Raw genomic sequence first — 14,175 nt, 5'->3', positions numbered from 1 at the left:
TCGAACTGCCCTGCCAAACACAAACCAGGGCACCCCACCCTGAAAACATACTGTAAGAAAGGGCAATGAGCTTGAGTTAGCATGATTTACATTTATGAATCTTAGTCATACAATAAAATGTATTCAAATGTTTTCCAAGAAGAAGAGCGATAAACACACATTTCTTTGTATTTTTAATCATTTTATTCTACATGACACCTTAAAATCACAGTAATCATTGGACGGCCTGCAATCTGAAGGCACTATTCAACTGGTTAATTTCCAATATGATGCTCATGTGAAGCACCTTACTACACGGACGTGAACATCTTCATGTTACATATGACTGTGTAAAAAAAGAAAAGAAAGACATCATCCTGACGGACAGGACGATCTGACATGAGAGCAGAGAACTGGTTTGGAAGGCTGGGAGGTCATAGGTCACTTGGTTTGGCTGAGGAGTGGCAGCAGTTTAGGGACAGTGACAACAGATACTGACATTAACCACCGCAGTTTCACCGTGTGATCAGGCTGAGTCTCGTGGTTTTTCATGGTTGTTTGTCTGTGAACGGAGCTGCAGAGTTGACAAGTTTAATCTTCCCCTCCACAGAGCACCAGCAGGGTTTTACGGTAGTCTCCTGAGGTATCACCCTGAACAATGGTGGAGAACACACACAAAAGGAGCTTGAATGAATGGGGAATACTGTTTTTGTTTGCTGCCATTTGGTCATCACAGAGCTGACAATGGAAAACAGGGTCTAACAAAAAAAAGCAAAACACTGTTTATCTTTCACTAATGTTGAATGAATGTGAGTCATGGGGACAAAGAGAACTCACAAGCCACAAGTCATGAAATCAACTCAAATCAACAAGGGAGTTAAAAGTGGAATTACCCTTTATATCAGTTGACACTCATATATAGAGATTTATATCTTTATACTCATCCTCACAATTATTAAGACTACATCTTTTTAAAGGACTAGCTCCTCATTTTGGGAACTACAGTAATTGGATTTCTTGCAAAGAGTTCAATGAAAAGTTGTGAAATGTGCAAATGTGAAGCTACAGTCAGCAGCCAGTTAGCTTAGCTTAGCACAAAGACTGGAAACAAGGATAAACTGCTAGCCTGGCTCTATATGAACAAAATCCACCTACCAGCACTTCTAAAGCTGGAGCTGGTAGCTTTAGAGCTGCTGGTAGATAGCATTACTGGATCGATTTGTATGGATCTCCTCATCTCAGTCTCAGCAAGAAAGCGAATAAGCATAAAATATCCCATAATGTCAACTTCATTTATTTTATTTTTTTTTTAAATGCACCTGCTTGCATGTCAGTGACACAACCCTTTCTGTTCTGCACATCTCTAAAAAAAATAATTTACAAAAGATTGTAATTTTTGTTCACTAAATACACACTTTAGAATAAACAATATATAGCAACCCTTGCTGTTGCATAATCTGATAATATTTCTGACAAAGCCAATCCAGGGCACCCTACTTGCTTATTGGTGTCACGCAGATTTCATCTGTAAGTTATTATAGAACTGCATCTGGGTACTTCCTGTCTCTGCGTCTGTCAGCCAATCACACAGCGGATATAGAGGAAGTTAAGCATACAAGGGAAATTCCTAAACAGCTGTGCAATAGCCACAGACCCATAGTCCACCACAGAAAGCTATAGATTACCCCACACACCCACACACACACACACACACACACACACACACACACACACACGGCAGCAGAAGAAGGATGTGCAACACACACACTCACACAAAGATGGGATGAGAACACAACAACACACCAAACAGGAGTGTTAGTTGACAAGGACTCCGACTTACGATCATAGTTTCTACCTGGATGAATTCATGGAGGGAGACATCATGTGTATCCTTGAATTCTTTGCGAATGTTGAAAAGGTCGACCTCACTACGGGACACCATGATGCGGATCAGCGCTCTGTCGTCTGTACCAAGGCCCTGCAGCGGAGATCAATAAATACTTATGTATCTATGTTCTATGTACAGTTTATTCTGATTTAGTTACAGTATGTGCTACTGTCTGGGAGCACTCAGCAGCATTATTACCAAGAAAGTATGAAGAAAAAGACCCAAAACCTAAATATATTACATCATTAACAAATATGACCTTATCACTATCTGGCATCCAAGGCCCTTATGGTGTGCTGCAGAACTGCAGTTAGAATTATACAACTGCATATTAATCTGCCATATTATTGTGAATAAATACCTTCATAGCTTTGTACAGACGGTCTGCAAAGTAAGAGGGCTGGTTCTTTACACTGCGAACTGTAAAGAAAAGAGAGAGCAAAAAAGGGCTGAGGAGGAGTCACAGAATTGTTGTCAGTAGTGACAGTTGTCAGCAGTATACACTGTGACACACACAAAAGTAAAATAAAGTCAAAGATTACCTATGGCACAAAAGGCATTTTTGACATCTCCTGACATCTCATTCCTGATAACCTGTTCAATGTCCTTGTTGGAGCATCTCACAAACTCCTGGAATACTGTGAATAGCAAGGAGTATGATCAGTTATCATGAGCTGGATTGATTATATTTTTTGTTTAGAGAAACACACACATTTAGATTTGTGATCTGTGATCTATCTGTCTTGACATTTACCTTTCCTAAGATGGGGGAAGCTTCTGGTGCACAGAATACTCATGAACTTCAGCTCCATTTCATCAGATTCGGCATTGCATGCATCGGCAAGTTCCTGATGAGTTCAGGAAGAACAAAAATTTAAACCCATTCTTTAATTTCATATTTTAGCACAGTAAAATGTTATAAATTCATACAGTAAATCACCTGAGCATCTGCACTAGCTCTTTCCTCATCTGCAGGGCCCTCCTCCCTTGCACCCTGAACAGAGTAAAGACGGTTAAATACTCAACTTTGATCTATTAAATATCAGTGGTTCACTGAGAACATTTGGTTTTCCTTTAATATGTAACAGAAGACCGTGTGAAAGAAAACTGTTTAAATTGTTCGCTTGCTACAGTCAGCAGACAGACTGCAACCAGTGAGTGGGCGTGGAAACAAGACACAGTCTGAGTTCTCATGATGATGAACATACCTGCACGAGAGAAACAAGGATGCGACAAAAGAAGCCTGATGTGTCTGAATGAAGGGCTTCCTCCATGGACTTCTTATAGGCTGTGATGTAAGAGGTTTGCATGTAAAAAGTTTCCAGAACAAGAAAGTGATGTGAATGTCTTTTTTGGTATCAAACTCACCATTCTTATAAGCAGCATTCATGGCAAGTATTTCCTCATTGCTCCTGGTGACCAGGATCTCAATTAGAGAATGTTCATCTGTCCCAGCCCCCTGTTCAAAATATTAAGAGTATTAAGAACATAAAAAGGTAGGGGAAGTTTCACAAATGCAACAAAAAACTAGAACTGCAAGCAGTTATGAACAGGGTCCAAGCCTCCCCGGCGCCAGTCCCCCTGGCGTGAGTCGCCCCTGACGACGCTAAGAGCCCACGGAAGCGGAGCCCGCGAAAGGAGAACCCAAAGCACGATGGCGGCAAGGTAAAAGTCAGGAAATTTGACCACGTGTGAGGTACAAAGTCTGTAGTGAAATGCAATTGCAAATTTCCTCTTCATTGCGTAAAAGGCCAAAACACTCCTACCTCAATTATAGCGCCCCCTAAAGGGCGATCATCACCAAATCTGGTGGAGAGCCACAGAGTGGCATGTCGAACAATAATCTCAAGTTTTGTGATGATAGCATTTACTGCAGCAGAGATATTTCCATTGCAAATTATTCCCATTTAAATGCATTGACTTATTTGCCAAAAGGCCTCTACGTTCATTATAGCGCCCCCTAACGGCCGATTTTCATCAAATTTGGTAGGGAGGCTTCGAGTGGGATGTCGAACAATAGTACCGAGTTTTCCCCAATACCTATTGATTTGGCCGAGATATGCTAACGTTCGTGTTTTGTGGCTAGCTACGAAAATTAGTTTGCTTGTAAATTGTGAATGGTGTAACGTAGCCAAATTATTTTGATAACTTTAGGTCAGGTCCGTATGGAGATGCTACCTACCAAGTTTCGTGCCAATACCTCGCACGGCCTAGGAGGAGATAGAAAAAGTTTGTTTTGCGCATTGCGCGATATTGCGAAAAAACTTCTTAGCGCAAATGGGCAAGGCCTATATTGTCAGACTCAGATGGATTCAAGGAACACGTGGATATAAGGGTTTCTAATCTGCGATGTAGACTGTGGGAGTTATAGGCAAAAGCACGTTTTTATGTCATTATAGCGCCACCTAGTGGTCCATGTGTGTAATTTTTGGTAGGTAAGGTCCATGAACCATTGTCCATCTACACTGTAAATGTTAAGTTGCTCACATTAGTGTAGTGGTGAATCCAAACCTGGGTCCCATAGGCCACGCCCACTTTGACGAATCAGTACCCAACTGTAGGCGTGGCCTCAGGAGTGGGCCGAGATGGTACACTCAAAATTTCGTAAAAATCGGATGAGCCGTTCATGAGATATAAACTTTTTGTACTTGTAGCGCCCCCTAGTGGCCATTTCTTTGTAAAATTGGTTGGGGAGCATTAGAGGGTCATGACAAACAAGAATCTAAAGATTCGCGATTATACCATTTATTTTGGCCGAGATATGGCAACATTTGTGTCTTCATAGCTAGCTACACAAATTTGTTTGTGCGTAATTTATGCAATTTTCATCCGACAAAAATTCTTTTGATAACTTTTTGTCAGGTCGGTCTGGAGATGCTGTACCAAGTTTCATGCAGATCGGTCGCACGGTCTAGAAGGAGTAAGAAAAAGCAGGTTTACGATAAATCACGATTTTACACGCATAAAAGTCGGAAATGGGCGTGGCCTATATCATGTGATTCAGTTGGATCCAGGGAACGCGTAGATGTATGGTTTTTGAATGTCGGGTGTACGGTGTGGGAGTTATAAGGCCAAACGCATTTGTTCTGCTATAGCACCACCTAGTGGTGTAAGTGGCTGGATTTTTTTGCCCGAGGTCCTTGCAGGGATCTGGACCAGTCCTGAAAACGGCACCCCCCCCACCATGTACGGTTTAGGCTGTAGCATCTGTTTTATCGGCGGAAGAATAATAATAATAAGAAACCTTAGAAAAGCAATAGGGTTCCACAGCCCTGCTGTGCGAACGGCGTAGCTTCGCTACCGCCCGTTCTTCCAGCCTCGGGCTTGGACCCCTAAAAAAAAAAACTTATTCTAACCCTAACCACATAAACAAGAACCGCACCACACTGCTAAGGAAGAGAGTGCGTGTGAACTGTGCCTCTTCGTATCTACTGACAAAATCCATGTTTAGCTATTTTTGTTCCATTTTATAATCTCCATTTGTACTTTAATGACAGATCTTCCTGAAACTGTTGATATATATTTAGTCCTCGTATTGATTCATATTTTCCTATATGTTCAGAGTAATGGATGAGCCAGGTTTCTACACAAGGCAATTCAGTCAGTGTTTGATAAGTTATAAATGCCTAAAATGTAAAGTTATTTGACTTCCAAATACATTCTGTGTAAATGTCATGCCATCCAAGCATCAACTATACCTCTCTGGGCCTGACATCAACCATCACAGACTTGGAAAATAATTAACTGTGTATTTATGAAGGTGTAAATTCCACCCACAAGCTTCTCTTTTTACTGTACTGTAAATCAACAATAAAAAAATCATTAGGTGACTTGGATCAACTGTACCTCCATTGCCTTCCTCATCATTTTGGCATCAAACTCTGCAGGTGTCAACATGAGCCCAATGATCAGCCTCTCTAAGTTCTTTGACAGCTCAGACTTCAGGTCCTTCATCAGATCCTGAGGACAAAACATCAAAAACACACTAGGTTACATGTGCAGGAAACAGCTTAAAGCAAATAACCAATGAGATTGGGTTGAGTTTGAGATGTTGAGTTTAAAACATCCGGTGGTCCATGTAACATGAAGAGGTAGGACATATCTTCCAGCTTGATTATGTCAATTATTTTTGTTGAGGTTTTGATTTTCAACAGTTCATGTCTCTCACCCTTCCCAGTAGGGATTTGAAGGCCTGTCTGATCTCTTGCCTCTGGGCATTGCTTCTCTGTGCAACAATATCAATGATCGCATCTTCGTCTGTTCCTGTAGGAAGTAATAGGCAGTAACAATTGTAAAACTTGTTTTGTAAAAGTTGTAGCGGTGTAAATGTGCCTTTCAGGGTTGCATACCGAATCCCTTCATAGCTTTCCTCAGAGCTTGTGCGTCAGCAGCAGGGTCAAAACTGGGTGCAGGGCGGACTGTTGGCCTCAGCTAAGGTAGTGGGATGACACGATTAGAAGTGTGAGATTCAATCATTACATCCACACATAATGTGGAGTGGCAAAGTGAGACAGTTTCACTTGATACATTCATATTCAATTAAATATGGCAAATACCCCAGCTGTGTAAGTTTAAAGCACTTGCAAAACACACATGCAAAAGAGAAAAGAGTTTGTTGAGGGGGAGTGTGCCCTCTCGAGGTTAGAAGCCATGACACCACCGACAATGAAAAGGTGGGTAGGCTGAAAAACATCTACATTTTATAGAGCGTTACTGAGACGAGCTTTTGTTGCAAAATGCTGAGATCTATTTGACATTCACTCCAAGGACAAAGCGATGCAAACGGTGGTTTGGAGAGCGCATTATAACAAAATCGATTTGTATTTGAGTAAACAGCATTCTGATCTTATCCACAGTTACACAAAGCCTTCGCTGTGTCGACATGGCAGAAAGTTTGTGCAGAACTACACAACTCTTAACGCTGCGCTGCACTGCACTGCACGAAGCAGGTCATTGCAGTGCCAGCAGGTAATTAGGATGCATGCCACTGCCAAGTTAAACATGCAATGACACATCTAAAGTGGGTGCAGATGGGGCCCAAACCTGGACTTTGGTCATGGCACTTGTTTCCCACATCTTGTAGGCTATCTGAGCAGCTTCAGGGAAGAACTCTCCAGCTAAACTGCAATGATCAGTTTGACACAAGACAACACGGTCAGCAAAGCCAAAACTTCAAGTGGTACAGAGTGGGTGCATTTTCTGGGGACAGGGATCTATTATTAAATACACTGCTGCTTCACTGCTGCTTTACTTTCAGACAATCTTTGGATATCAACTTCAGCATGTAGTTCTCACGTCTCTTCACTGTTCCAATCTTCTCCCATATGTCAATAAACGTAGTTATACTCCCCTCAGAAAACAATAATTCCTGAAAAGTGATGCTCTATCACCCCCATCTGGTTGCTGATGTTGCCTGCAGCCATACTGTAACTTACTCATCATCTCCTCCACACAGATTAAGGAGAGTCCTCTTGTAATCCCCAGATGTGTCATCCTGAGAGGTTTAAACATACACAGAATCAGGATATAGGTGTACGATCTTCTGATGCTATTTCATTCAATTTAAAAAACATAGTTTTAATGTTTAACCAACCTTTATCATGTTATAAAGTGACTTTTCATATGCTAAACGGAAACACTCTCGAATGTCCAACATGTCTATTTCAGAGCGAGAAATCATGATCCTGATCAGGGTGTTGTCAGCTGTACCGAGACCCTGGGAATGAAGGAGAGGACAAGTGTTCAGGGTCAGGACACTAAGGCAACTTTAAGTAATCCTGATCAATGTTAATATCATATCAAAATATCTGCCACTGAGAAGAAAAATGTGTGTGACTGTGTTACAAAGGCATATCTGTCTACAAATAGTTTGGTACTAGACTGAATGGCTACTTTACTTTTTGTTTACCTTCATTGACTTGTAAAGGCGCTTGGCAAAGAACATGGGGACATTCCTTATGCACTGGACTGTGATAAAAACCAAGAGAGAGAGAGCACTGTGTTAAATTGACAACTTGACACCCCGCAGTGTAACTTTAAGTGTTTCTTACCAACAGCCAGCATCAGCCTCTCAAAGTCCCCAGACAACTCATTCTTTATGCTGTCCTCTATGGACATGTCTGCAATCTTCTCGTATGCATCGAAAACTAAACAAACAGAAGACAACATTTTATAATGTTATTTATCTCATGCTAATTGAGTTATCTTAATGTTCTGAGAATAATGATACCAAGGTTCCACTAAGATGGTGAGCCTGGTTAATATTATCTTCTAAACATCAGCATGTTAGCATTATCATTGTGAGCATATTAGCATGCTTAGCTTAAAGCACCACTGTGCCTAGTTCAGCCTCTTTACTATGAACAGATGCTACAATTGGCTTCCACTTCTGCCATATTTCTTCTTTATCTTTCATGATCTCATCTCTGTGATGCACGTGTTTTAATTTCAGCTCTGAACAGCAGGCCTCAGACAGTTGTCTTGGCATTAGACAGTGGTAAAGGACAACAATGTTTAAAGTGCCATTAACTCTTAAAGAGATTTGTGGTCACAGTGGGAATGTGTGGATGCCTCACTGTGGTGTTAGTTATGCTGAGAGCTGTGCTTACCCATGCGGAGGTGGGTCACACTGCGGCTTCCCAGGATCATGATGAATTTGGCCTCGTCAGTCCCCCACTGCTCTTCTCCGGCTGCATACAGATCCTACGCAGAGGTAAGAAAGCAAAGGATGATAATGTAAAAGAAAAAAAGAAAGAAACAAAATAGTTACCTAATCGTACATTGCTAATTAACATCATAAATGGGTACTAATTTGGTTCATTTGGTGAGACTGTTTTTTTGCTATGCTACAACATAGGCTTTAGGCATTGGAATGTTAGTCAGTTGGTTGGTTGGTCGGTCCACAACCTGGATTTAACTAAAATATCTCACCCACTGTTGGATGGATGCAGACAGTCATGGTCCCTAGAGGATGCAATCTACTGACTTTCACAATCCCCTGACTTTTCATTTAGCATCATCATCAGGTCAAAATGTCTCAAAATCAATGCAATTCCCCATCTGTACTTTTGGGTTTTGTGCTAATTAACAAATGTTAGCATGTTAACATGCTAAATTAAGATGGATCAACATAACAACTGCTAGCATTGTCATTGTCAGCATGTTAGCATGCTGCTGTTAGCATTTAGCTCAAAGCACCCAGCACCAGTGTTGAAAGAACAGCCTTACAGAGACACTACAGTAGCATGGATGCAGGGTCTTAGTCAAATGCTACAATTGGCATCCAGTAGGCTGTAGACTCTTAGTCTTGTTGATATATACATTATGTTTCAACAATGTGTTGAATAATAGGCACAATCGTTTGGTACAAAGTGACAATGTGTTATAATGAGGCCATTCAACTGTCATGCTACTTTAAAAGATTTTTAAGACAATTATACACGCAAAGGTAAAAAAAAAAAAATTAAATTACTTTTTGAATAAAGTAAATAAACCCAAGCATGCTGCATTTCTCTGCTAATCATAAAGTGTTCAAATTCTCACTTGCGCATCCTGCTCCACCAGGTCTGCGTCCACCACTCCTGACTCATCTCTGGTCCCCTGGAACCATCACACCAAAACAATCTGTCAGCGGTTAAAGCTACTTTGGCTAAGACATTAAGTGTATGGTTGACTGGATACTTCCCTGGTGATTACATCAACTCCTCAGTGAACTGACCTGAAGTAAAACAACCAGCATCTTCTTAAAGTGACCTGATGTGTCTGCGATTACATCCTCCTCCATGTCTCTGCCATAGGCTGGAGACACAGACATAAATGTCAAATGTTGAGAGATGCTAAGCAAATAATATGTTGATTTAAAATGACATCTTTTTTAACAGGCCTTACCGTCCTTGTATGCTGCAACCATCTCAAGAATCTGTCTGTTGTTTCTAGATGCCAGGATTTCAATGAGGCATCTCTCGTTTGTTCCTACTCCCTTGAAAAAGAGCATTAAGTTAAATATGAAGTAGCTTCTGCTTTATTAGATGTGACTTAAGTATTATAAAGAATCTAACTATGAGGTAAATGTCTTACTTTGAGTGCATCATGGATTTCTTTGGCATCATGGTAGGCTGAGGTTTTCATCAGACTGACAATAAGACGCTCAAATTTGCCCGTCAGCTCATACTTCAGATCCGCAATCAGATCCTGTCGAAACAACAAAAACATAATGGAGTTTTAACTACTGTCTAAATGTACTGTATATGTACAGTATGTACTTTTTTTTTAATCTCTGAATTTTTTTTCTTCTATTTTAGCAAACAAAAATCAGAGATGAGATGACCTGTCCAAAGCTGCATTTGTATGCTGCAACGACTTCCTGCCTCTGTGCATTGCTTCTTGAGGTGACCAGTTCCAATATGGCCTCTTTATCACTGCCTGAGGAACATAAGGAAACATTTTATTTTTGACTGCATCACTGTCATGACTGCTGTGTGAAATTCTTTGGGAGATCATTTCTAACGAGTGGAGAAGATGAAAGATGACCTTTCCTCCTCCGCGACCAAAAAGCACAGAGGAGTGAGGCACTCACCGATGCCTTTCATAGCATTGTAAAGGGCCTCGGCGTCAGTGGTGGGATCAAAGTCCGGAGCATCTGTTATTGTGCCTCTGAACACCTGGGGAAAAAAAGTTCAACTTGATTTCAGAAGTGAGATATTTTTATTTGTGATGATTCAAAAACACAAAGTGTAAATAGTACTGTGTATGTGTAACAGGAGGATATGTAATGATGTTTGGGAATGAGTCTTAACTGTGGGTGTGTCATATTGGAGTTGACAGCGGCCAGCTGGGTTGTGGCTATTGAGTCGAGGCTACTAGCCACTGCTTAGGAAAGTCTAAAAGTCATAGCAACAACAATAATGGCAGGCAGGGTTTAAAATTAGCACCATTTACCAGCCAAATGGTGGTAAAATATACAAGTGGCTGGTAGATTTGCTTTACTCACCAGCCAAAATAGCAATGGCAGTCAGTTATTGAGTGGCTGGTAAAATTTGAACATTCACTAGCCATTTGGCTGGTAAAGTTAATTTTGAACCCTGATGGCAGGAGAAAGTTACAAAAACCAAAAACAGTACAGCCGGGGGAAACAACATTGTCCGCTTAAAGGTATAAATCTGTATAAATGGTTTGCTCTGCATATCTCTTTTACATATCTCTTTTAACAGTGCACTGGCTTGACCAACACATACTTGCAGGGTGTGAGTAGTGGACTGTATAAAAGTGTGTGTGTGTGTGTGTGTGTGTGTGTGTGGCCGGTGCATGCGTGTGGGGGTGGGACAGCGGCCTTGTAGCAGCAGCAGGGAGTCAGGTTGCACGCAAAGTAGCTCTCTTTGAAGGGGTCTATCATACAGCAGCTCAAAATGTCAGAGTATGCATACAAACTCCACTGGCCATGCAAGGAAAATATAAAGATCTGGGACATAGTTTTTAAAATGAAAGCTACAGCACACATTTGAAAATAATCATTTCTCTATCATTTTGGCCATGTGAAGTTGTGATGTTTATTCACTGTGGGCCTGCATTTTGAAAGCTCAAACTGCAGCTGCTGCCGTAGAAATTACTGCTGCATTGAGGCAGTCAGCCAAAATATGCTAACCACACTGGTGAGGGGCCACTGCACATGCTCTGATTGTCTGCTTCACTACAGCGACTATCACTCTTCACGACAGCTGGAGAGCTTCACCCACATAGCAACAGGTCCACAAATATCAGCCCCTAGCAACAGGCCTTTAACTAAACTAATCGCATTTCTTATGATGGATCTTATGTGGAAATAGTCCTAATGTGATTAAAAGCTAAATGTCTTCCCCTTCCATCCTCACTGGGTGCTGGGTTGCCAAGGCCCCAACTGTGCAGAGTATAATTAAGAGGAAGTGTGTGTTTCACCTCAAGTAAGGTCAGAATGACAGGACACTGACTTACAGATCGGACAATAAAGTTGGACGACAAAGCCTTTGAAAAGATGTTGACAACCTAGATGTGCAGGCGCCACAGGTAGCACTGACACCCGACCCTACACTGCTGCCTTTCTGATGGGGAGGACTTGCATGATGGCAGAAAAACGACCTCACTCTGCCCACACCTCATTCAATGGTAGACAAAACCATCTGTGTTCCACTGACACAAGATCTGCTCAGCAGTATGATACAATCCACATTATACGTACATAATGCAAGATGGGAAGGGTCCGGTCCACTTACCATCTCTATATTTGGTCTTCTGTGTCAACACTGTGCAGTAATCAATTGTTTCAGGCTAGAGAGAGAGAGAGAGAGATGCTGATGTAGGGCTGGATAGCAGCATTGCAAAAAAAACTGTCCTTGGTGTCATTACCCTCTAATGTGCAAGAAATTGTGTTGCAAAGACATGTTATGCATGATGATGATTCCTCCTTTTCCTGAGTACATTTAATGAGGTGGTCTGCCTGGTTACAAGTGATCACCACATGCAGTCATTGTGAACAAGAGCACAGCTGAACAGCACAAGGAACAGAACAGGGAGACGAGTTTCTATCATGTTTCTATAAGACCTCACATTCACCTAAATGACACATTGGTGGATGGAATTTGCATTAAGTCAATTGGCAGGGAAATTATTTAGTCACATTTTCCGTGCTGCCATACTCCAACAAATAATGCAGCCATTCAGTATAGCATATGGAGGCAGCTGCTACAGAAAAACTACTTCTGCTAACTTTTCTTGACTGACTATATTTAGAATCACAGTGCTAAATTACAATACATTTCTACAGCTAAGATCAAACTAAAGAAAGGACAAATGTAAACTAATACCTGTTTAGCTTTTCTACTGAGAAAAATGGATTTAAATGCTGCTGTTTGTTTAAGACAGAAGTTAAGCTCTCCCAAAATAGCATGCACAGTTTAACTTAATGTCAGAATCAAGGTCTGGGGAGTATGAGAGTGGGCCTCTATACAGAGCCACACCCTTCTCTGTACCCCACTATTAAATAAACGTTGGAGGCTTTGTATTAATATGGGTCTCTCTAACTTAAGACTTGTCTCTGCAACAATACAAAGACGTTGTAGTTGTATATGATATCGCTTCTATATCCACTAATTCACTAAATGAAATTCTTTCAGGGAAATCTTGCTGTCTACTGCAATTCTGACATATTAAATAACGAGAGCATGATCTTTCGAGAAAACAGTTTGGCTTAAGACTTAAGAGGTTTCCAAATAACAATGATAATGGCTTACCTTCTGTGTGCATGAAGTATGCAGTGGTCCTGGTCCTGCAGTCTCTGCTCTGTGCCTCCGGTCAGGCAGTCCCGTTACGTGTCCTATGTGACGCAACGACTGCGTCGCTTTTTCGCGCAGCTTCTTATATTAGAAGTGTGTGTGTGTGTGTGTGTGTGTGTGTGTGTGTGTGTGTGTGTGTGTGTGTGTGTGTGTGTGTGTGTGTGTGTGTGTGTGTGTGTGAGAGAGAGAGAGAGAGAGAGAGAGAGAGAGAGAGAGAGAGTCTGAATGTAGCGGGGTAATGTCTTACAGTAAAGAATACTATTTAAAACACACGTGAAGGGGTTACATTCCGACCTAACTGAAACCTAACGAACGGAGGCTGCGCAATTTTCCGCACATCTTTTTTCCGCATTCTCCTATTTATTTTGCTGCAAAACGCGTACCTCTTTGTAAAAATACGTAAAAGCTATTTAAATACGTCAAGCGTCGGTAACACGCAAACCTTCCTGTTGTGCTTGGAAGAAGACAGTTTTCACTTTAAACTCGTTTGTCGGAATTTCTGAACTTTGTCTCATGACTGCAGAGTTCAAATGTGATTTTAACAGAGGGGAGCGGGGAGCTTGCCTGCTCTATTTCTGTCCTGTCAGGCGTCTGTTCCAGTAAAAGGGGTAGAGAGACACCGGGGGGGGGGATCAAGGGAGAGAGGCCATGTCAGCATTGTGGAGTACAGAAAATGATAACTTGAAACAAATAGTACAGGTTCAGTCTCAGTCTCAGTGGTTATTGGTTATGGGGCACAGACGTTGATACAAACTTGTTTTATGTAGCCTATATGGCATCAGAAATTATTTTTATTTATAGCCACCAGATTTAATTGAAACATGTAAGGCCAGACACAGAAAAGGCCATTTTGAGCAAGCTGTACCTGATTACAGTAGCCTACAAAACAATAATAGCACACACACAAGTTGCAATCTGCAGAATAGTGTAGTGTTTATTTTTTATATTATTTATAATATGAGCCAATTTCCCAATCTCAGTATAAACATAATGATTTTTAAGGAC

At 41.2% G+C, this 14,175-nt stretch overlaps 1 protein-coding gene across 3 annotated transcripts; it reads right to left on the bottom strand.

The window, feature by feature from the left end:
• Positions 1-156: 156 nt before the first annotated feature.
• Positions 157-13,364, bottom strand: anxa6 (annexin A6). Of its 3 annotated transcripts, none has more exons than XM_031319707.2 (25): positions 13,129-13,364; positions 12,112-12,166; positions 10,443-10,527; positions 10,194-10,288; positions 9,944-10,057; positions 9,755-9,845; positions 9,585-9,664; positions 9,410-9,466; positions 8,476-8,569; positions 7,918-8,013; positions 7,776-7,834; positions 7,461-7,583; positions 7,303-7,361; positions 6,911-6,989; positions 6,217-6,298; positions 6,036-6,130; positions 5,714-5,827; positions 3,236-3,326; positions 3,076-3,155; positions 2,808-2,861; positions 2,622-2,715; positions 2,410-2,505; positions 2,229-2,287; positions 1,820-1,957; positions 157-630 (listed from the first exon to the last, which is right to left on the bottom strand). In XM_031319707.2, the coding sequence occupies exons 2-25, from the start codon at positions 12,112-12,114 to the stop codon at positions 571-573; spliced, it is 1,998 nt and encodes a 665-aa protein (XP_031175567.1). In that variant the 5' UTR covers positions 12,115-12,166; positions 13,129-13,364; the 3' UTR covers positions 157-570. The 3 variants fall into 3 exon arrangements, 2 of the variants coding, with proteins under 2 accessions (XP_031175567.1, XP_031175568.1); XM_031319708.2 differs by having other exon boundaries at positions 1,835-1,957; XR_004897989.1 differs by lacking the exons at positions 157-630; positions 1,820-1,957; positions 2,229-2,287; ... (4 more) ...; positions 3,236-3,326; positions 6,911-6,989 and having other exon boundaries at positions 5,809-5,827.
• Between the last annotated feature and the right edge of the window lie 811 nt (positions 13,365-14,175).

The sequence above is a fragment of the Sander lucioperca genome, chromosome 1, assembly GCF_008315115.2.
Source record: "Sander lucioperca isolate FBNREF2018 chromosome 1, SLUC_FBN_1.2, whole genome shotgun sequence".
In the NCBI taxonomy this organism is placed as follows: Eukaryota; Metazoa; Chordata; class Actinopteri; order Perciformes; family Percidae; genus Sander; species Sander lucioperca.
Note: the sequence above shows the minus strand (reverse complement) of the source record. Positions and strands in the feature narration are given on the sequence as shown.

Bases quoted from the DNA above. Each gene is read 5' to 3' on its own strand.
- anxa6 (XM_031319707.2), bottom strand. The intron at 7,362-7,460 runs GTTGGTTAAACA...TAAACCTCTCAG, and splicing joins CACTTTATAACATGATAAAG to GATGACACATCTGGGGATTA. The intron at 2,506-2,621 runs GTAAATGTCAAG...TGCTATTCACAG, and splicing joins CTTCCCCCATCTTAGGAAAG to TATTCCAGGAGTTTGTGAGA.